This window comes from Phycodurus eques, chromosome 15 (genome assembly GCF_024500275.1).
Source record: "Phycodurus eques isolate BA_2022a chromosome 15, UOR_Pequ_1.1, whole genome shotgun sequence".
Classification (NCBI taxonomy): Eukaryota; Metazoa; Chordata; class Actinopteri; order Syngnathiformes; family Syngnathidae; genus Phycodurus; species Phycodurus eques.
In genome coordinates this window covers 16,258,159-16,280,370 of record NC_084539.1, presented here as the reverse complement: position 1 = coordinate 16,280,370, position 22,212 = coordinate 16,258,159, and the positions used below count along the sequence as shown (strand labels likewise).

Below are 22,212 nucleotides of genomic sequence, written 5' to 3'. Positions count from 1 at the left end.
GGGTGAGCTCATCCGTTAGCTTAAATTAAAGTGGCATGTGTCTCCCCATGCTTACTTGAGTCAGGAAGCACACGGAGCGTCAGTCCAGCCGCAAACGCTGGAGAAAATCCTGACGCCCCAAGAGACCAACTGTTACTGAGAGCCCTCACCAGCGTTCACTCACTCAGCTTCAAGTCCACAGTGAAACCAAAAGGATTTCATGTCTCTGTTTAAATCCTTCAGCTTTGGATACACTTGGCTCTCCAACTCTCAACAAACCTTTTAAGAAGTAATTTATCTTTTTTTTACAGAGGCACTAGGCCTAGATTTCATACCGGACATGCTTAAAGCAGTGGTGAATTGGTCATTTGGGGGGGGGGGAAAGGGGCGAAAGCCAAACAAGAATGACAATGGCCAGGCTTGTATAAAGTACCTAAAAGCAATACTTGATCCATCTTAACCGAAAATAACTTTGGTAAAAGTCACCTATAGCGTATAAGTATTAAAATAAATGTTCAAATATTAAATGTACTTAAAGGTGCCATATTTTACCAAACCAACCTTTTCTTGTACTTGGGATGTTATTTTGGCTATATGGTGCCCCAGTAAACATGTGACATATGAATTCAAATTGTCCACGCATTTTTGAGCAACAGAGGTTTTTCTGCCAGAAGGTCTGAAATCAGGTCATTCAAATTTCTCGAGCTTATCTCCGTTACTAGCAAAGATCTCTGTCTACCTCTCCACTCCCGAGCCAGCGCCGTCAACATAACAAACACGTGTCATCTCACAAGTGGGTCTTCTACATGGAGGCAACCAATCAGAGGAAAGGGGCGGACAAAGTGGATACAAAACTGGGTCAAACAGAAGTAGTTGTCAGAGGGACCTTTTCTGGACAATCGTGTGACAAACCAAGGTGTTTTTTTTAAATGAAATTTACACTTTTATAATGAGTCCATGTTAGAGAGTCACTCTATGGTGCTCTAACTAACCAAAATATGCAACTTTTAAGTCTTGGAAGTAAGGCCTACCATGAGAGACTTGGCCACACACACAACTGAACTGGACAACCAGTCAAAAAATACATTTATTAACTCTGTACATATGCACTGTAAATACTTTATTGGTAGAGCTTTCCGGCAGTGATCCCACATAATACAATGAAGCGTATATTTTGTTGAGAACGTTTATGCGAGTTGACATTTATGTCACTTGGGTGTGCAACGGACCTAAAAGTAAAAGTAGAGTGGTTTGAATTTTTATTCACTTTTTTATTTTATTTTATTTTAAGTAGGGCTGCAACTAACGATTATTTTTAATAATCGATTATTCTGTTGATAATTTTTTTTCAATTAATAGATGAATCAGATTACAAATAAACTAATAATAATAATAAACAGTTTTCCAAATTTCCATCCCTTTATTCAAAAACAGGACATGATTTCAAAAAGGCACAAACATGAATTGATTATTATTCCGTTTCTGGTATGGTCCGTAACCTGCCATAAAATGGGCACAAATGTCGATAATTGTTTTACAAAGTAAAATATGTTTGCAAAGGTCTTATTTTAATGAAACACAAAGATAATCAGTCTTTATGTATTATTATAATATGTATAATATGTATAATTATTAATGTTCACTGCTTTATTATTATCCATCCATTTTCTGTACTGCTTTATCCTCTCTGAACTGGTCGCCAGCCGATCGCAGGGCACATATAAAGAAACAACCATTCAATCCACCACCCATGAACCATTCTGGGATGTGAGAGGAAACCGGAGTGCACGGAGAAAATAGATAGATCTATGGTTTGCAGTAAGGACTTTAGAATTATATTCGGACCAATGGTTAGTTTGGAAAGGGTGCAAACGAGTGTTTAGCATGGATTAACTGTCTGAGAACAGACATTATGGCGCACAAATGATCAGATATTTAGGGTAATCTGATCAGAAAGTTTGCCAAAGTCTTTAAATCAGATGCATGTTTACAAAATGATTGAGCTGCATCCAGATTTGGCAATGGCAAAAGCCTTGAAAATTGGAGTTGACATAAATGTAGCTCAGTAGGCTCCCCGCTTGATGCAGAAAGGGAAGGGAAGGCACAGGGTGACACGCTTTGCCTTCTTGGGTTTGCCGCTCCTTCAAGTGCATACGAGCAGGTTGAGCAGGCGGCAGATTGGCCATTCCTTTTCCATTTGGATTGATCCCGGTGAGAAGGAATGTACGCTGGTCTGGTAATTAAATTCCAAAAGAGAAGAAAGGCCACAGATATCTGAAGTTTCAAAGTAATGAGTTTGAGGGCGACAGGACAGAGGATGCAATAGACAAAGTGGAAATGTAGATAAGGATTCTATTCAGGATAAAGGGTACAAAGCATGATGGGTAAGCACAACCTGCTGGTATGAGGTCAGTGTCTTGTTGTGCACTTTGGAATGATAAAATTCAAACAAAAGGACCTAATTAAATACAGCCTTCATATCAGAGAGTTCTACATACAACATGTCAAGGGAAAAAAGCTTCTGAAGTCGCACAAAATGTATTTTTAAAAAAAAAAACTACTTTTTTTTTTTTAAACCAGAATTCTTCCAAAAGAAGACGCCACCACGACAACAAAAAGTGTCAAGACCTTTATATTATGCCTTTGTCATTAAACACAGTGTTTTATTGTTAATGTTAATCTTAAAATTAATAGTTTAATCAGAGCTGTTCTGATCTGATCATGTGATCTAAAATTGGGGCTAACAACGTAATTTTCAGATGAACTGTAGTGGGTAATTTCTTAATCTTTAAAAGGTCATAAAGCGACAAAATGATGATATTCCCAATTGGAACAGCAATAGCTTAGTTTTACATTTCACAATGAAAAGTTTCGGGTTCAATGTGGTGTGAAAAAGATGAGAGGCAGAAAACCACAGCCACACGAGTGCTGGTATTCCGCAAAAATGCCTGTCATTTCTTCAAGCTGCAACATTTTGTTCAAACATGAACTACAAAAAAAGAAAAAAAAAGAAGAAAAAAAGAGACCACACATTTGTATTAGCATTAGCAATATGGGGTGAGATGACTGACAAAAGAGAAGAGGAGCTGTAACAAGTGTTTTGGCAAATCCTTTTCTGACAGAATAAGTATGGAAGCAATCTTGTCTTTGTGTTTTTTTTAATTACAAAAAAGAAAGAAAAGTCTTTGCAAAGAGAGGAAAGGGTACACGTCTTACGAGTTGTCACCCCTAACTGAAGCCCAGACAAAAATCCCCTTTGTTATATCGAAGTGAGAGAGACAGAGAAAGAAAACAAAACAACTATCTTTGTCCAACTGCACTCAACTTATCTTTACCGAATAGCAGCTAGTAGTCACAACATAGTTAGGGACAATTAGTACGTACAGTATGACCGGGAGATATCTAGTAGTCACAACATAACAATAAAGCCTGTGAAGGTTGTATAAAACTAATAGAAGTAATATTTGGTATATATAAAACATAAATGTTCCAATACACAAAATAAGAGATGTGTCCATGTATTTGCATGAGTGCTCATCAAGCGAGACATTACACAAAAGTGCTGCTCGATGATGTCGTTTCTTGCCAGCACACAGAAAGAGAACAACAACGTCGTTGTTCATTGTTTGAAGTGGGATCTAGTTTTCATTCTTTCTTTTTTTTCCAGCTCTTTGGATTTTTTTTTATTAAATTTTTTTTTTTTTCAAATGTCCCAAGTAGTTCAACATATATTTATTGTTACAAGACTGGACTTAGGTATCCTTCTCATAGGTCCTCATAGCAACATCACCCATGATGCATTTTCTTTAGTTTTACTTTTACAACGTTATAGTGTGAAATAGATTCAGTCACCATTTAAGGTCTTTATTTTGTTACAGCAAGAAGTGGAGTTTAACTTTTTTAGATGCTATTTTGTTAATTTAAAAAAGGATATTTAAATGTTTTTTATTTGCATCACTATTTTGTGCTGCACCACTGATACACGATTAAAAAAATTGTGTTTGTTTGGTTTAAACCCCTGCTGCACTAGACTGAAAGCCCTACAAAATGGTATGATGTTGGGTTACTTTTATTCAAATAAATAAAACTGAAGCCAATTTGGACATGCTCTATTTTTTAATTCCTAACGCAATGCCAAATTCTCAAATTGTTTTTTGTTCATTTTTAACGCCGCAACACGCCATTTGTGACTTCATAACATCGTATGTTGGTATCTGAGCACCCCATGTAAAGGTATAATTTTATATTGAATATTTCTTCCCATGAGAGAAAAAAAAATGGATGGTAATTTTCTCTTGAAATTGGCATTCAATAATTAATGAAAAAAATCATGTCCTTTTTACAGTTCTGAAGCTATTAATGATCAGGTAACGAGCAATTTTGGATTTTCACACATCAAAACACACATACATCCATACGAACACACACACACACACACACACACACTTCTTATCGGTGGAATCTATGACATGATTTTTCCTCATTCGTTGATGACATCTGTTCCTCCGACCCACAGATTGCAATTTTGGGAGCTAATAAGGCCTAGCAACTGGGCAACGGCACACTTCATTCTAACTAGAAATTGTCAAATTGCCATTTTCAAGTCTTCTCACAATTTCCACCCCATGTCTGGCTCAAGCCCACAGGATGGATCAATATCAATGTCTGCTTCTCCTGCCCAATGCATCACCCTGCTGAGGAAACACACACACACGCGCACCGCGGCTGGAAAGCAATCGACTACACCACAATAACTATATGAAGGTGTATATGACCCACCAACTTCTTGCTGCATGAAGCTATATTCTTAGGGTTTGGGGAGCAGTATGGTGTGCATACCTCAAACATTAAGAAAGGGATGCAACTGTAGACATTTAAAAAAAAAAAAAAAAAAGCGCCAAATGCTGAGACATGATGTCACAAGGTGTGAAATGCCACAGAAAGAAATTAATTTGCCTATGTTAACTATGACATTAATGAGAGCTTTTATATAGAAATCTCCAGATGTTATGCAAATCATTTCATTTCATTTTGTGTTAAAGAGAAGCCAAGAACTGATGACAAGTTGCAATGATTTGAGCGAAGGAGCTGCCATTTAGCGAATAGAACAATAATAATCATAAGAAGAAGAAATACACTCAATAGATGCACAGCAGGATTAATGTGTTTGTGTAAGCACAACTAGTCAATTTGAAAATACAGCTTGCGACAGCCAAGATTTCACTCTACTTGGTGGCTTTGATGGTCTGGTTGTGACTCTTTAGTTATATATTTTTTTTCTATTGGTGGCAGCGCTCTGTAATGTTTACCTCTCTCAAAAGACAATTGCATCCTGCAAGCCTCCATCAAGTCTAAAATGATGAAGTAGATGATTACAATCATCTACAAACCCACTGTGGCAGGATTTATTAGAGGGAGAGGGTGTAGATAAAGCAATTTTCTACACAGACCCTCAACTAAAACTATTCGGGGTCTCGAACCCTCCGTTTTGAGATTACAGCTCCCTTCATTAATCAGTCCTGGCTTTGGTGCGTGTCAACTTGTTGATCTGACTGGCCTGTAATGAATGAGTCAGACATGAGATAATGACATTCAAACAATCACCACCCACAATTGTTCCTCTGCTTTGTTTTTAGAAAGTGTTTGTTTGCCCTTTCCCACTTTATATTGGTGCTTTCCCATGGATTTGTGAAATATACTGATATATGGAAGAAGAAAAAAACAAACATCTGGTATGCCATCTTGCACAACCAAAACAATAAGATGACACAGTATATAAAATTAGAATTGATCACTTTCCAAAAACGTAATTGAAATATAAACGTGAAGAAGGAGTGCCCAATGTATGACAAATGCAAAGAATATTTCTGGCAGACGGATTTCTTTCCTTAATTGAAGCCGTTTTGCTTGAGAGCATCTCAGAGGAAGGTTGATGTTTGCAAACATCTGTTCCTGTACGACTCCAGTCAGCTACTGGTTAACCTGATATGACAGACGCCTCGTTCTCAGCTAGCCCGGAGCAAGATTTAATGGCATTTCCATTTTAGCAACCAGATCAGACAGACTTCATAGTGAACCACCCACCAGTGCTTCGTTAGGCTGTTTGAAATAAACACAGGTTGACATTTGGATTCATTTGAACAAACACAAATCATAATAGGACCACTGCACAACAGTGAAACCTCAACAGCACAATTTGAAATTTGATCACAATGGTCGGGAAATCAGTTCAAACCAACATCATACATTGCGTCACGCAAGACTTTGTTTTGAAAAAATAAACTAAATAAAAAAAAATGAAGGCCAGTACCAGTGGTACCAGTAATGGCAGGCCAAAAAAAGTAACAATTTGACAACTGATAGTAGATAATAGAACTGAACGTGGAACCTGGCTGCTGACTACAATAAGACAAAGCCAACAATAATAAAACTGAATTTTCAACAGAAAGTGAGACATTGGTGAGCAAAGTAAAAGCATCATTTTTTTTTTCACTTATATGAAAGTTAAAAATGTCAAATTGTCCCTGGGCAGGTTTTATGGTAGCGTGTTGGACCTCAGAATGGATTATTCCTATTTCCATTATTTTCTATGGGAAGAAATCTAAATCCAAAGAAGGAATTTCCCACCTTTTGATGGACTGGTAAACAGTAAACACATGACAGATGAACAAAAAATTTGCTATGGCTGTGGAGATTCACAGGAGCAGGAACATACTTTATGACAGCACAGTCCACTGGGGCTATTGTTGATGGAATCAATCATGTTCTCCTGATGGACCAAACAGTACAAGGCAATAGCTTCTTGCTCATAAAAGCGACAGAAGTCTCCTATCACTACTATATTTGGTCTTCTTTGGTAGATATCACATTTACTCACACAGCAAAATAAAATAAAAAATGTGGAAAGATGCCTAAAAGTGATGTAGTGTCAAGCCACCCAAGTGACAGACTAGGAGGGCCTGTGCTCTGGTACAAGAGCTGGTGATGCGAGATAAATGGGCGGTGTCCCTCTGTTATATTCTGAACAGACAAAGACGGTGTTAACCATATTTCTTTCCTCTGATTGCGTAGGATCATTTTAATTTCCATTTGATTTGCAAGATGTGTGGCGAGCTTGCACTTGCGAGTGTTGTTAGTTATGCTAATAGTCGCCAGACCTCCCGCTGATGTGCGATCCCTTCCCAGTTGGAGGCCTGTGAAGATGTTTGCCCGCACAGACGGGTTCTCTGTGCTCGTCCCAGAGTAACTATGTTTACAGTCGGGAGCCACTACTTGAGGCTATAGGGATGACGCGCACACACACTGTGCAGTGTTGTGCGACTGTGCGTGTCGAGGTATATCGGCTCTGATATTCACACACCAGCCATGCTTTGGTATACAGTAATCCCTTGCTATATCATATATTATTTTAATGTTGATTGAGTGCATCACAGATGTTTTCAGTTCAGTCATTGTAATGCAGTTATACACCTGCACATCTCTAATACAGTCAGTTTTATAGGATAAATGAGTTAAAGGAGTCAAAGAAGGTCAATTGGCCTCTTGTTCTTGGCAGAAAAAGAAATCTTACTGAGTATATGCCACTCATACGTTTAATAAATCACCAAATTGCTTGAGAACATATAAGACATATCCAGAAAACACAAGCTACAGTCAGAGTTTTAGTAAATAAATTCACAAATACCAACTTTATTAGCCCAATCAATACCTAATGCACACAATCATGACATGTTGACAAGAAAGACAATGCAAGAGTAACATTTTATCAGCTCTCAAAAGTACAGTTTTACAAATTGGTATTGAAATGCCTTTATGAAGCCTATAATTTTATATAGTAATATATTACATTATTTGTAGCTACTTTGGGGATTACATTTATTTACTACTCTGATCTAATGTGGGGGGGACATTTGGGACAGAGATACAATAGCTTCTTTACAGGATATGCAAAAGCTCACTAGGGTGAGCTGCAGCCCATCCCGGATGATTTTGAGCTCGAAGTAGAGTTGACGTGCACTACAAACACACACTATTGTGTCATGGGGCAGTGGTTGAGAATCACTGATCGTGATACTGCCAAGTCATAGCGATAGAAAACAACCATGGCTACACCTGCTCAGCAACGTTGGTCTATTACTTTTACGGAACCAACCAGGACACTTCTCGTGTCGTCAGCGCAAGCATCACCGCTAACGTGAGTGTTCAGAGTTGTGTGCAGCGCTTGAGAACTGCACTGTCAATGAGTATTCAGACAAGGGTTTAAAAGTAAATTACTGTTTAGAACATTTGGGGGAGCTCTTGTGCAGAAATAAACAGCTTTTTCCCCCCAAAAAAATTACAATAATATTGTCATTATCTATGGTCATAATCACACGGGGCACAATAACAATATGTTTTGTTTATCGGTGCCTTTCTAAGCACTCCAGGACACAGTATAGCGCATGAATAAAAACTATTTTAAAAATAAATATAACGATTATTCTAGCCGTTATGATGAGGGTCAATAAAGTGACTAGCACTGTCTGCTACTGTAATCAGCTATGGCTAATTAAAGCCCTCCAAGAGATCTGTGGTTTTATAGTCTGAAAACAGGTTTTGGAACACAAAAGAACTTTCCCCTCAAATTACTGCATGCAACTTTGGGTGGAAGCCAATCCGTTATTATTGTTCTAATTTTTTTTGCGCTTCCACAAATACTTTGGTTCAGGCGCATCATTAATGCCACAACTCCCAAGAAGAAGTGTTTATCTGGGTCAGTCCACACGTTGGACCGTTTTGAAAACTAAATGTTTTTGCAATACATAGCACAGGAAAGAATATAATTCCTGTATGATTTTGCAGCCATTACCCTCTCCAGATGCAACACTCATTCCCAAGTTAAAGATCTTTGCAGGACACTACATGAAACAAAATATGAACAGCTATCACCAAGAAGGGAATTTAAATCATACAATCAAGTGTTCAGTTACAACTCCAAACATCCACAGAATGTGCCATCCCTCTGCCCTTGATGCAATACTGATTATCTTTCACATAGACCACCTCCCCCTCCCATCATTATTATACGCGTGATTTTTCACTGGGGACATGAGAAAACTGTCACAATATGAGCATGTGCTTTCTTGCCAGCTGCAGAAGACAAACAAGGAAAAAACTGATTAAAACATCAACAATCGAGTGAGTTAATGGAAAAGGTTGAATGCAATGTGTAATATTGGATTGTTTTTCCTCAGGATGAAATAACCATATTGGCATATTTCCAACATGTCCTTCAATTAATATGGCCATGTCCAAATTGTAATTCAACGTTTGTCAGGTCCCTCTGCTGCTCTAATCAAAATGTCTTTCGTCAATGCGTCAAATGACTTCATGTAATGAGAACCGTGACCGTTACGGTGGAAAAAAACACACCGCCCGGCAGTTCTCATACGATCAGGCATGTTTTTTTACCACCTTTATTCAGAAAGGTTGTAATAGTTTACGTTTTATTTATATTGTCACTATTTGTGTATTATTTTGTGTTTATTATTTTATTTTGTCTGACAGCAGTAAATTATTTTGAAGCTTCTATTACCAGTGATCATTGCCCTAGAATTAATTTACAAGGGAATGCCAAGAAATTTATCTTTTAGCTGTCTATAATAGAGTGATGTTTATGATTTTTACAATTTCCTGGATATCTTCTTTTCATATATCATATGCATATAATATAGAATAGCAAGTTAGTTAATACAGTGTTGAGATTCATCATGACAGATGTTTTACATACCGTATATATTTTAAAACTCTGAGTAGCTTAAATTTTTAATGTCACTCATTTTATTTTGACCATTGCACATATAGGCTTTTTTTTAATTTATTTTTTTAAACATTTGGAGGTGTGTTGCAAATTAATGTCAAGACATTCCTAATACATATTTAGTTTTTTTTAGAGTGCTGTCTGTGTTACGAGCCATCCAATATGACATATGGCTCACTGGTGCAGTATTTGCTCGTGCTGTTCCCTGGAGCCTGATGTACAATACACTGCTGCACACAGGCCAAGCCAGCCTTCATCCATCACTGCATGGTACTGCACTTTCACTGGAGTTTGGAAATTGCAAAAGAAAGGTTCCTCGGTTACCCCGCTTTGCTAACAGGGACGATGAGAAAATTATATATTCACTAAAAATAAGACATTCAATTGTGATATTTTAATCCGCTACTTTCTGGGCCTACCTTCCTTCCTACCTTTGTATGTTTTCCACTTGCTCATGTGGGTTCTCTGTAGGTACCCTGGCTTCCTCCCATATTCCAAAAACATCTATGCATAAATGAAGACCCTAAATTACATATACAGTAGTTGTAAATGTGAGTGGGACTGGTTGTTTGGGTATAATGATTATTAACAGTATAGAAAATGGATGGATGCATGTTATTTATACACTCACGGTAAGCACACTCCCGCAGCCTCATGCTGACGTGCTAGCTTGGGCTTCGGGAGTTTTACTGAAACCATGTCAGAATATCCGTAAACTAAAAAAAATGCCTACAAGCTTTAACATGAGTCGTCTTTCAGAGGTAGAGGGTCCTCAGGTAGCTGAGAGGATTCAGCAGCGTCGCGGACTTAACGATATTTCTGCTCGACAGGTAAGTTTATCACTTCTTTTTTGTTTTTTTTTGTTTTATTGTACATTCCAAAAAAGAAAACTTCAAACCAATAACATTACATGTTATAGTAACAGTCCATTACGAATAAATTATGCTACCAACGTAGCAGCCACAGCTAACGTCAACTTGTTTACAGTGCTAATGCTAGCTCAGTGTTGCTAACATTGCTATTTTGTTGACACTGGCTATGTGTCTTTTATGACTATTTATCACGATAATGAATGGTCATGTTTGAGAATCGTAGCCGTGCGTTAGTGAAGGGTGCGGTTTCAGATTTGAGGAGATTCAAAATGAGTAAAGTGAGGCTACATTCAAATGTTGCTAGCAGTTTTAACACTGCAAACTCAGCCAACAACAGAGAAACTGAGATGAACTGATTTTTTTTTCGCAAACTATTCACAAAAGCATTTTATACTTCAAGCTTTTAGCTATAATAACCAACCCCCTCCTTCAAGTCAAGGAGTTGTTCAAGTAATATCCCCCAAGACTTTAACCTCCAGAGTTTATATTTCACAGCTGTAATGTTGGCATATGATCATCTGTTTTAAATCTCTGGCTTTCCACCTCTTTCGTCAGTCTCCCTCTGAGCTAACCCATACGAAGCAGCTTGGAATAAGCATAATCCACAAAATCCACTCCAGCCTTAAGAAAAAAAAAAAAAAGTATGCTTCATAACTCCAACTGAAAATCAAATAAATAAACATCTAAATCTGAACGATTCAAACCAAAGAAGGGCAGGGCAGTGAACTGCAAGTGTGAATCCAACCAAAGCACATTAGTGAGAAACAAAGCTGAACAGACAAAATTCTTAATGTACGATGCAATAAAAGAAAGCACAGTGAGCTTCATTATGCAAGGCTGATTTGACTTGGGGCTCATTGGAAATGTGTTAATTGGGGCTCATTAAAGCCTTTTAATTCAAGAACGACCCATCAAACATAAATGGCCTCCTGTTATTGTGCTTGAGAGAAGTAGTCAGGTGTTGCCTGGATACCCTCTCTGGGTCGATCTTACCAGGATCGTTTTTGTATCATCTTGTCTGTCTTAAATTAAGACTAAAGTGGAAAACACATTCATTTTCAATATAAGAGACAGATGAGATGAACCAGTCCCAACCAAATACTTAAGTAGGCTGCATTCAAGAAAAATGACAGTACAGTGTACCAATGTGTTTGTATTTCAAATAAAAAATAATGGAAATACAAATATTGTGAACCCAGGTTCATCCCAGGGGATACGTTCCTTGTCCACTTCAGATGAAAGACCTTTTTTTCTTTGAACACACATTTAAACGTATTGAAACAGACTTTTTAAACCAATTGGATTCATCGTTTGCTCACTCAACTGAGTTTTTGCGAAATATGCAGACATTCAAACTTTGCTAAAAATGACTGTCAGAGTTTCCACTTTAGGGGTCCGTTGTATTGAAAAGAAATAACAACATCACTACCTGCTGGTTCGGGTCGGGCACCAGCCCTCTGGCTCAGACCATATCCAATGCTATGTGACGATAGTGGATAAAAAGCAATGGATATATTTCATGTGGAATGCACAGATTTGCAGATTTGATCTTATCAACGTTCTTTTTTATCATGATTGATTGTTTACACAACACCAAGAGATACATCACTAAATCACAGCCAACGTAGTCCTATTCTAATTTGGAACAATGCCCTTTAAACAAGCAATCAACAAGTACAAATCTATGCAGCATTTAGAAGAGAGTGAAAGTATTTCAGGTCCTTCGACCACGCAAAAATATAGAAACTAATCATGCTTCTATTTCTCTGTGTTTGGAACTCGAAGAAAAAATATGCTACTACAAATGTTGAACTGGAGGATTTGGAGAACTACATTTTGTACCGTTGAAAATGTTCATTAATAAACAATTCTTCAACTTCTGCCTTGCTGAAAAGTCATAGTTTAGCAATCCTCTCCTCTGAGAGTTTTTTTTCTGTTCAACAAAGAAGTGCCCAGACACCAGACTTTCATACACCTGCCCATATGACAGCTGACATTATGGCAAGTTATCTCTATGGGAAACTTTCCAAATAGTTTGTATGACAGCATGCCTGAAAGTATCCTCTCCACAAGTCGCCCGTCAGTGTTTATACACCTCCTGAAGAAACTTACAATTTGGTATATCATTGCAGAGTTAGAACATTGTGAGGTTTTTTTTTCTCCATCCTCTACACTTCACTATATACATGCTATTACTTAAAGGTATTTTGGATCAATATTTGGCCTGCAAGCATGTTAGCGTACCAGTTCTCAATTAGTCATGACTGCAGTTCTAGGAAGTAGTCAAAGTCAAAAATTAATAATACACAATTCTGCCAACCCATCTGTATTTGACATACATCCCAAACTATACATCATAAAGTATAGATAATTGAAAATACCTTTGAAAGAAAGTCAAAGTCTGCTTGGGCTCAGACAATATATATATGTATGTATATACAGTGGGTACAGAAAGTATTCAGACCCCCTTAACATTTTCACTCTTTTTTATATTGCAGCCATTTGCTCAAATAATTTAAGTTCATTTTTTCCACATTAATGTACACACAGCACCCCATATTGACAGAAAAAAACATTGTTGAAATTTTTGCAGATTTATTAAAAAAGAAAAACTTCAATATCACACAGCCATAATTATTCAGTGTTGCTCAGTATTTAGTACAAGCACCCATTTGAGCTAAAACAGCCATGAGTCTTTTTAGGAATGATGCAACAAGTTATTCACACCTGGATTTGGGGATCATCTGCCCTTCCTCCTTGCAGATCCTCTACAGTTCTGTCAGGTTGGGTGGTGAAGATTGGTGGGCAGCCATTTTCAGGTCTTTCCAGAGATGCTCAATTGGGTTTAAGTCAGGGCTCTGGCTGGGCCAGAGTTGTTCTGAAGCCACTCCTTTGGTATTTTAGCTGTGTGCTTAGGGTCATTGTCTTTTTTTAAGGTGAACCTTCGGCCCAGTCTGAGGTTCTGAGCACTCTGGAGAAGTTTTTCGTCCGTGATATCCTTGTACTTGGCCGCATTCATCTTTCTTTCAATTGCAACAAGTCGTCCTGTTCCTGCAGCAGAAAAACACCACCACAGCATGATGCTGCCACCACCATGCTTCACTGTTGGGACTGTATTGGACAGGTGATGAGCAGTGCCTGGTTTTCTCCACACATGCCGCTTAGAATTAAGACCAAAATGTTCTATCTTGGTCTCATTAGACCAGAGAATCTTATTTCTCACCATCTTGGAGTCCTTCAGGTGTTTTTTTTAGCAAACTCCATACAGGCTTTCATGTGTCTTGCGCTGAGGAGAGGCTTCCGTCGGGCCACTCAGCCATAAAGCCCCGACTGGTGGAGGGTTGGAGTGATGGTTGACTTTCTAGAACTTTCTCCCATCTCCCTACTGCATCTCTGGAGCTCAGCCACAGTGATCGCTGGGTTTTTCTTTACCTCTCTCACCAAGGCTCTTCTCCCCCAATATAGACAGGGGTGTACATTAACGAGGGGGGGAAATGAACTTAAATGGTTTTAACAAATGGCTACAATATAACAAAGTGAGAAATTTAAGGGGGTCTGAAAACTTTCCGTACCCACTGTATATTATATATAGGGGTTATGAAAACATCCCAGTATAGATCAAAGTTGTGAGATTGATTGTACGAGAAAGTAGACTTGTTAAAAACATCAGTATGTGGCATGTCATTCTCCACTCACCCGACGTCGCCATATTTTATTAGCTACTCACTTTTCGTGTAACCGCGGACAAAAGGGTTGGCACTATCTTAAGAATGCCCTCACCTCACACTTCCTGAATATCTCCACCAAGTAATGTCGAAATGTGACCTGGAAAAGTGCTGTTTGGAAATATAATGTATCAATTTGCTGCAGTATGAACTCAAAATAACTTTTTTTTTTTTTTTTTTAAATCAACCAAAACACTCACAAAGAAACAGAGAATGAGGGATTGTAAATGAGAACAACAAAGACAGCTTAAAATGCGTGGTCACAGACCACTACATTGCATTTCACCAGAGACGCTTCAATTGTTTGTGACACTGCATGTATCGATCATAGAGCTTGTTTAACAAAACAATTCAACACTATTGCCATCAATCACCCAATCAAAGCATTTAAAAAGGATCCCATTAAAACTGATTTGAGTTCTGGCACAAAAAAAATCTCTGGTGGCAGACAACGAATTTAATGGCTCCAAGGTTACTCCAATGCGATACAACGACAACAACATGTGACAATAACTGGCACTAGATGAAGATCCAAAGACTCAACTGAACCAGGAAATGAAATGGACTCGGGTTAATCACTCAGTCTAGACAAAGGTAGGTCAAAGAAATTGATGGTTGGACCACCACCAAATTGTACACCTTCATACATATGCTTATAGGTTGTAATTGGGATTGATTATCTTGCAAATTACTGAAAATATTGTGGAAATTCCCTTTTGTTTAATCTCTAAGTAAATGAAAATTCTGAATCAACACTATTCTGCAATGTTTGTATAGCAGTTGATATTGTTAAACTTGACAGCAGGCAACTACACGTGTGATGAAAATTACAAAACAGAAGTATAAATATTTACTCTGCAAATAGACACCGTTTCAGCCTCAATTGAAGTAAGACAACATTCCTAATAGAACTGTAAACGTCAAAGGGTGGACAGCATTTTCAGGGACAAATGCAAAATGTTTAATATGATCAGGAAATTAGAATATACATGGTAAAAATGACTCGTTTTATCAAAGAACTTGTTGTGGACAATATAACCATGTAAAAAAAAAAACATTTAACCACTTATTACACACACCGTAAGTAGCAGATCACTTATAATAAGACCACAGAATTCCTTATTTTGCTACATTTTCATGAGAGTGATTCATTCAAAGGCACTTTTTAGTGATATTGATCCTCCTTTGCTTTTTCAAAAAACAACTCCAACATAAAATGACAAGTGTTCTTTTTTATGAGGTGCTGAGGAGGCTATTTACTAGTTACTAGATGGGTTGTCAAATTGGGAAAATGGGATGTTCTTTACAAAGCCGCCATCGTCAACGACTGACCTGGCATCCATAAACGGTTTGTATGAACATTGGCTGTTTTGGCAGCATTTCATGAAACATTCCAGATTTTACAAGTTCGTTGTCATCTATGTTAATTTAGTTTCTAATAGACAGCAAATCATCTTGGCGTCAAAGATTTAGCTAACCTGCAGCCAAGATTGTTCAGCCAGAGTCTGCATCTATTGCACACTCAACCATCAGCAACTCTCCATCCCTCATGTTGGAGACAGTTGTGAGGATCAGGCTGAAGAGTCTTGGCCAGGCACAAAATATTTGCGCGACAACTGAATGCTGAAGTGTGCTGGATTAGTTCTTGGCCAGGGCTAGAGGCCTCTGGGAATTGTGTCATCAGGCTATCGGGCTAATAGCCCACAACCGTGAAGTCTGGAAAGGCGTTTTAGTGGCCAATAAACTGTATCCATTTCATGACCACGTGTGACCAGAAGACCTGTAGCAGCTTTAAGGGTTTAATTGGGTATTTTTTTGCAGCGTGCTATACTGCTTTTTCTTGCATGGTTATTATACTACAAAAGGCATGATTCTTCTTTGTATACCATTGTATAAAATGGTTAGATATACAGTAAACTCCACATTTCGCCCTATACAATCACACTTGGGTGCCGTCCACAAGAACAATGGGTATTTGACCAATCAATTTTGATGAAATTTGACGTTTCATTCGCAAGCAAACTGCATTATAGGTCAATAAGAACAGACTTTTGGGTAAACGTTGATATTTTGTTTCCTCTGTGCGTATTTTAATGTTCTAGATCCTTTGACTGAGTGGCAAGCAGTCCAGGGTGTACCCCACCTCTCGCCCAAAATCAGTTGGGATCGGCTCCAGCTCACCCACGATCCTGAACAGAATAAGTGGCATTGGATGTCTTCTTGATCTTACACACAAGTGTCTTACTGAGGAGTAACTATCATCAATCTGAAAACTACACGTATGAGTTCTGTCTTGCTCGATTCACTAATGTTGTTGTTGTGCCTTTTACGCGAATGTCTTTAAAGAACCTGTCGCATGCGCTTAGCAGCCTGAAAATGTACATTCATGTGGACAGAGAGATTAGCAGATTTTTGTATTTGTTTATTTTACCTCACACAGATGTTAAACTGTTTTAATACCCATCCAGTATAGACACAGCCTCAGTAAACGCCCCCCACCCCCACAAAAAAATGAAAAGAAAAACAGGTGCACAATCCTAAACACAAAAACACACAAGAAGGAGTGTAGGTATACTCAAATTATTATATAGTGTATCTTGTTTCTTTGCATGGTTTTTGTTACAGCCTGCTGAACTGCAGCACCCTGCATCACATTTTATATATTTACACACACACACACACACACACACACACACACACACACACACACACACACACACACGCACACTCTAGAGGCAACTGTCACAGCGCATAGATGTTAATATTACAAGTCATTTTGTATTCTGCCACAACAGCTTAAAGCTAATTACGAGGCTCATAAATTATCTATGTCCGCTTGGCTGAAAGGGAATCATTTGCATTTCATGATTTGTTCCCCACCGACTCAAACGACTCCATAAAAAGTTAAATCACATGCACGATTCCTTATAATGTGGCCGTATAGTTTACGTAGCATCTTCCCGTAATGCTTCTATTGGGCCAAGTGATGTGCACGCAGCGTGTTGGCGCATGTGGCATGTCGCTGAGCTTTCTTACCTGCGCACAAAAGTGCTGCGAGTCCCACGTAACGAAGCGGGTCCATGTCTCTCGGCTTGCTCTCGTCTCTTAGTCGGGAAGAGCCAAAGCCGCACTACTCAGCACGCAATTTATCCTCTCCCGGAGCTGGTCTCCATTTGAAAGTGAGCGGATCTAGTCGCTGTGCCATGTCACACGAGAAGATGGAAGTGACATTTGGCGTCCCCTCGCTACCTGAAGTGGGAAAAAAAAAAAAAACATCAAAAAAATAACATGCACTCAATACGCCCGTTTATCACATGCATTATAATTTATTTAGCTGATTTTTGTAGTTATATTTAGAGATAAGTGAGGATGATAAAGCACGTGTTGGGTGTTTCGGCTGTGCGTAAAAACGCACCGCGTCGTCTTGCCATTTACCTCACGGTGTAGATTGTGTACGTCGACTCGCTCCTGTCACTTGCCGTAAAAAATTGAAGGAAAACTAAAATTAAGCTTTATCCACTATGTTTGCACTTAAAAAAAACAAAAACAAAAAACGGAAAAAACAAACAAAAAAAGTCTTCAACCATTGCCTAAAATATGTCACCCCCACTCGCTTCGAGTGTATGGCAAAACAATGCAGGAGATGTGGAGGAAAAGTCCGTCAACTTTCCACGCGGGGAAATAGACAAGTCGTGCTCAGATCCTCCCTGCACCCAGTGGCGCTAGATTGGAGAGTGCGGGTGCAAAAACTGAGGGCTTGAACGCATTCCCGGCTCGCATTGGCAAATTGGAGCGTAACGTCACCGGGCCATTTAATTCGCGGCTCATGTCGTCAAACGGGAATATTTTCCTTTTAAATCTTTATTATTTATATATGAAAGTTATATTTAAAAGAAGCTTAGATGTTCTTAAGGTGTTTACCCATTAATTAAAATGCATCTAAATTAATTATGCATATGCATGTACTGCACGCGTGCTCTTGATTCCTTCCAGAAATGGTTTGAAATCACCCTTTTTTTTCATAATATTGTTTGCTTAAAACCTGACACATTACACTCCATGTTATTGATTTTACTCCAGTCTGCCACCTAGTACAATGCTGATTATTTTACACAGCATCATAACTGACCACAATCTGAGTTTGAGGACTCAGGGGAAAAAAAAAAAATATATATATATATACACATATTATAACAATCCCATAACTGGATGAATCATTAGTATTATGGGAGAGTGCTGCATCTGGTTGGGCCAGTATTGGTATCATGAGAAGCAACAGTGCCCCCTAGAGAAAAGCTTTGACTGCAAGCAGCTGTCCTCTGTTTGCTCCAATGACTCATTATAGAAACAGCGCTGTCAACTCTACGAGTCTGAGTTTTGAACAGTAGGACAAAAAAAAGAGAGGGAGGGAGAGAGAGAGAGAGAGAGAGAGAGAGAGAGAGAGAGAGAGAGAGAGAGAGAGCATATTGTTTGTTTGTAATGAGTAATTTCTGACGCTGTGCAAAGGTGGCTTTTGGTTGTAGCTGTGATATTGTCAGTGTTTTCAGATTTTTGAGAGAATCACTCCCAAGGGATGTTCATAAGGAGATGAATAATGTGTCTGGGAACATAGGGCATAAGACTACCACACTATGCAAATACAATCACGGCTAAAATAAGATTCACAATACCTGTGTTTTACGAAAGCGTATTGCTGCCACACCAAACAAAAAAAAGGTTCACTATCACGTTGTAACATGAAACTTTATTTACGTTATAATGTGTAATTTATCACAGTATAACGTGGACCATATCACGTTATAACATGAAACGTATCACGTTATAACGTGATAGTGAACCTTTTTTTTTTTTTTTGGTGTGGCAGCAATACGCTTCCGTAGTGTTTTACACCAAGATGAAGGGGCCCTAAAAATAGTATTTTCAAATTGCAGTATTGGAAAAGTGGGGCCCTAAGTGATATTTCTTTCATGAAGGCCTAAATTCCCCAGTGTCCTTATAGCAGACATAGAAGACATACACACACACACACACAACATAACGGTAACTCCTGTGTTGTTTCCCAGTGCCTGGGGAAAGTCAAGCATCAGTCACTTTCTTTCAGTGTTTTCGACCAGTGTAGTAATGAACCTTGTTTGGAACCTTTTAGACCCTTCAGGGTCACCGTATTTCCTTGTCTTCAGCAATGCGGAAGCGAGCCAAACAAGTCAGTTTCAGCATCCATCCATCCATCCATCCATCCATTTTCTGAGCCGCTTCTCCCCACTAGGGTCGCGGGCGTGGTGGAGCCTATCCCAGCTATCATCGGGCAGGAGGCGGGGTACAACCCGAACTGGTCGCCAGCCAAACGCAGGGCACATACAAACAAACAACCATGCGCACTCACATTCACACCTACGGGCAATTTAGAATTGTCAATCAACCTACCATGCATGTTTTTGGGATGTGGGAGGAAACCGGAGTGCCTGGAGAAAATCCACGCAGGCACGGGGAGAACATGCAAACTCCACACAGGCGGGGCCGGGGATTGAACACCAGTCCTCAGAACTGTGAGGCAGACGGTCTAACTAGTCGTCCACAGTATCAGCATAATGTTCCTTAGTCACAACATGTCTGTTTGTGACATCACTGTCCCTTTCCATCCAGCCATCCACTTTGTGCTGCTTATCCTGCTCGGGGTCACACAAATAGGGCATGAATGTCAAATAGACAACAAATATAGAATACGGATATGCAAATTCCAATATTGCCCAACAATATCACCTTGTAACGGTATTTTTTTAAATAAAATAACTAAGGCAAATTACAACCACAATATGGTCTTAAATGATCTATTTATGCACATAAAACAGTATAATGGGCTCAACAGGCAAAGATGATTAATTATATGGTTGTATACAATTTGATTATATTGAACTTTGACAAGTGGATTCACCCACATTCACAGAAATGCTGACATCTGTATATTAGTACTCAAAAACAAAGTGAACTCTGCTAACTTGCACCATTATCTTGAGTGTTGTGCATCCATCCATCCATCCATTTTCTGAGCCGCTTCTCCTCACTAGGGTCGCGGGGGTGCTGGAGCCTATCCCAGCTGTCATTGGGCAGGAGGTGGGGTACACCCTGAACTGGTTGCCAGCCAATCGCAGGGCACATAGGAACAAACAACCATTCGCACTCACAGTCATGCCTACGGGCAATTTAGAGTCTCCAATTAATGCATGTTTTTGGGATGTGGGAGGAAACCGGAGTGCCCAGAGAAAACCCACGCAGGCACGGGGAGAACATGCAAACTCCACACACGCGGGGCCAAGGTTTGAACCCAAGTCCTCAGAACTGTGAGGCTGACGCTCTAACCAGTTGTCCACCGTGCCGCCAGTGTTGTGCATACATTGCTTTTTCTCCCTGCTCCTTTTGAATGTGCACAATTCCACAATGAGGGACAGTGAACTCAAACGGGTCTGATTGTGTGTGTCAAACTCTAATTTGCATTCACGTGCTGTGGTTGCTTGACCTGCTGGTTTCATTCAACAGAGCTTTTACATTTTGCAAACGCAGACCGAGACAGCCTCTTGTATGTTTCTCAAGTTCCAAGTGCGGTTCTTATAGGCTGGACATTTTAGGTAGAGACAGATGACAGGGCATGACATTCTGCAGCTGCCCTTTTTTTGTAAAATTCATCCATCCATTTTTTTATACCGGGTCGCGGGTGAGCTGGAAGCCTATCTGTAAGGTAAATATAGATTTCTGCCATGTTTTATGAAAATAATCACTTTTATTGGAGAAAGCTTTACTTCTGTATGCAGTTATGTGACAGCCTGGCTCCGTCTGATTGGTCAAATGCTTGCTTGCATTTACATACTGTATGTGGACCTTGGGAAAATAGATGGATGGACGGTAAGGCTGCACAATATTGAAAAAAAATGACATTGCAATTTCAAAAAAAAATCTGCGATATATATTGCAATTTGGAATAATCACAGGATCAGTGTTTGGAAAGTTCATTTTCTACGCGAACGCGTTCAAATTTCAGTTCATCGTTCCAAAAATGAACTAGTTCAGTTAATAGAGCATAATTCATCCATCCAACCATTTTCTACCGCTTATCCGAGGTCGGGTCGTGGGGCCAGTAGCTTTAGCAGGGACGCCCAGACTTTCCTCTCCCCAGCCACTTCATCCAGCTCTTCCAGGAGGATCCCGAGGCGTTCCCAGGCCAGCCGAAAGGCATAGTCTCTCCAGCGTGTCCTGGGTCGTGCAAAAACCTCTCGGACCCTCCGCACCCCGGTCACCAGCTCTTCCAGCGCCTTCCCTCAGGTAGGCGCTACCGATCAATGCAAACTAGAACTAGCAGACATTCCAACAGCTTCTTCCCTCTTGCAATCAACTTCTTAAACAGCTAACCTACAATTCCATTGCAACATGCTGGCAATTTTTTGACTTGAGTTCGTTGTCACATTTCTGTGGGGCCAATTATACATTACTCGTGCACTCACTGTAGTTGTCTCGCCACACTGCACTATTTGCATATCTGTTGTTGACCAATACTGGCCACTCATGCCAGAGTAACATCTGCTCCATTTGCACACTGATTGAGGAGTATCTGCAACATTTGCACAACCAATATTGTCCCAGATTATCGCACTACTCGTCACTTTAAACCACATACACTCCTTGAAGTCTCCGCGCCCTTTGCACAATGGTCATTGCACCTGACTATTGCAATATTAGTCATTCGAACTGCTCTAAGTGCTAGAGGACTCTGCATCTTTTTGCACAATTGTCAAAAAAAAAATAAAAATTTACCAGCATTACCAGATAACTAGCAACCCTTTACTGC

At 39.3% G+C, this 22,212-nt stretch overlaps 1 protein-coding gene across 1 annotated transcript in view; it reads right to left on the bottom strand.

The window, feature by feature from the left end:
• The window catches only part of si:dkey-112m2.1 (transmembrane protein 132C), a 150,090-nt gene extending 132,014 nt beyond the window's left edge, over positions 1–18,076 (bottom strand). The window contains exons 1-2 of the mRNA XM_061698408.1: positions 17,811–18,076; positions 17,412–17,624 (exon numbers count right to left, since the gene is read on the bottom strand). Of these exons, the coding sequence (XP_061554392.1) occupies positions 17,412–17,457 (46 nt within the window). The 5' untranslated portion in view covers positions 17,458–17,624; positions 17,811–18,076. The remainder of the gene's footprint in view (positions 1–17,411; positions 17,625–17,810) is intronic.
• Positions 18,077–22,212: the final 4,136 nt, after the last annotated feature.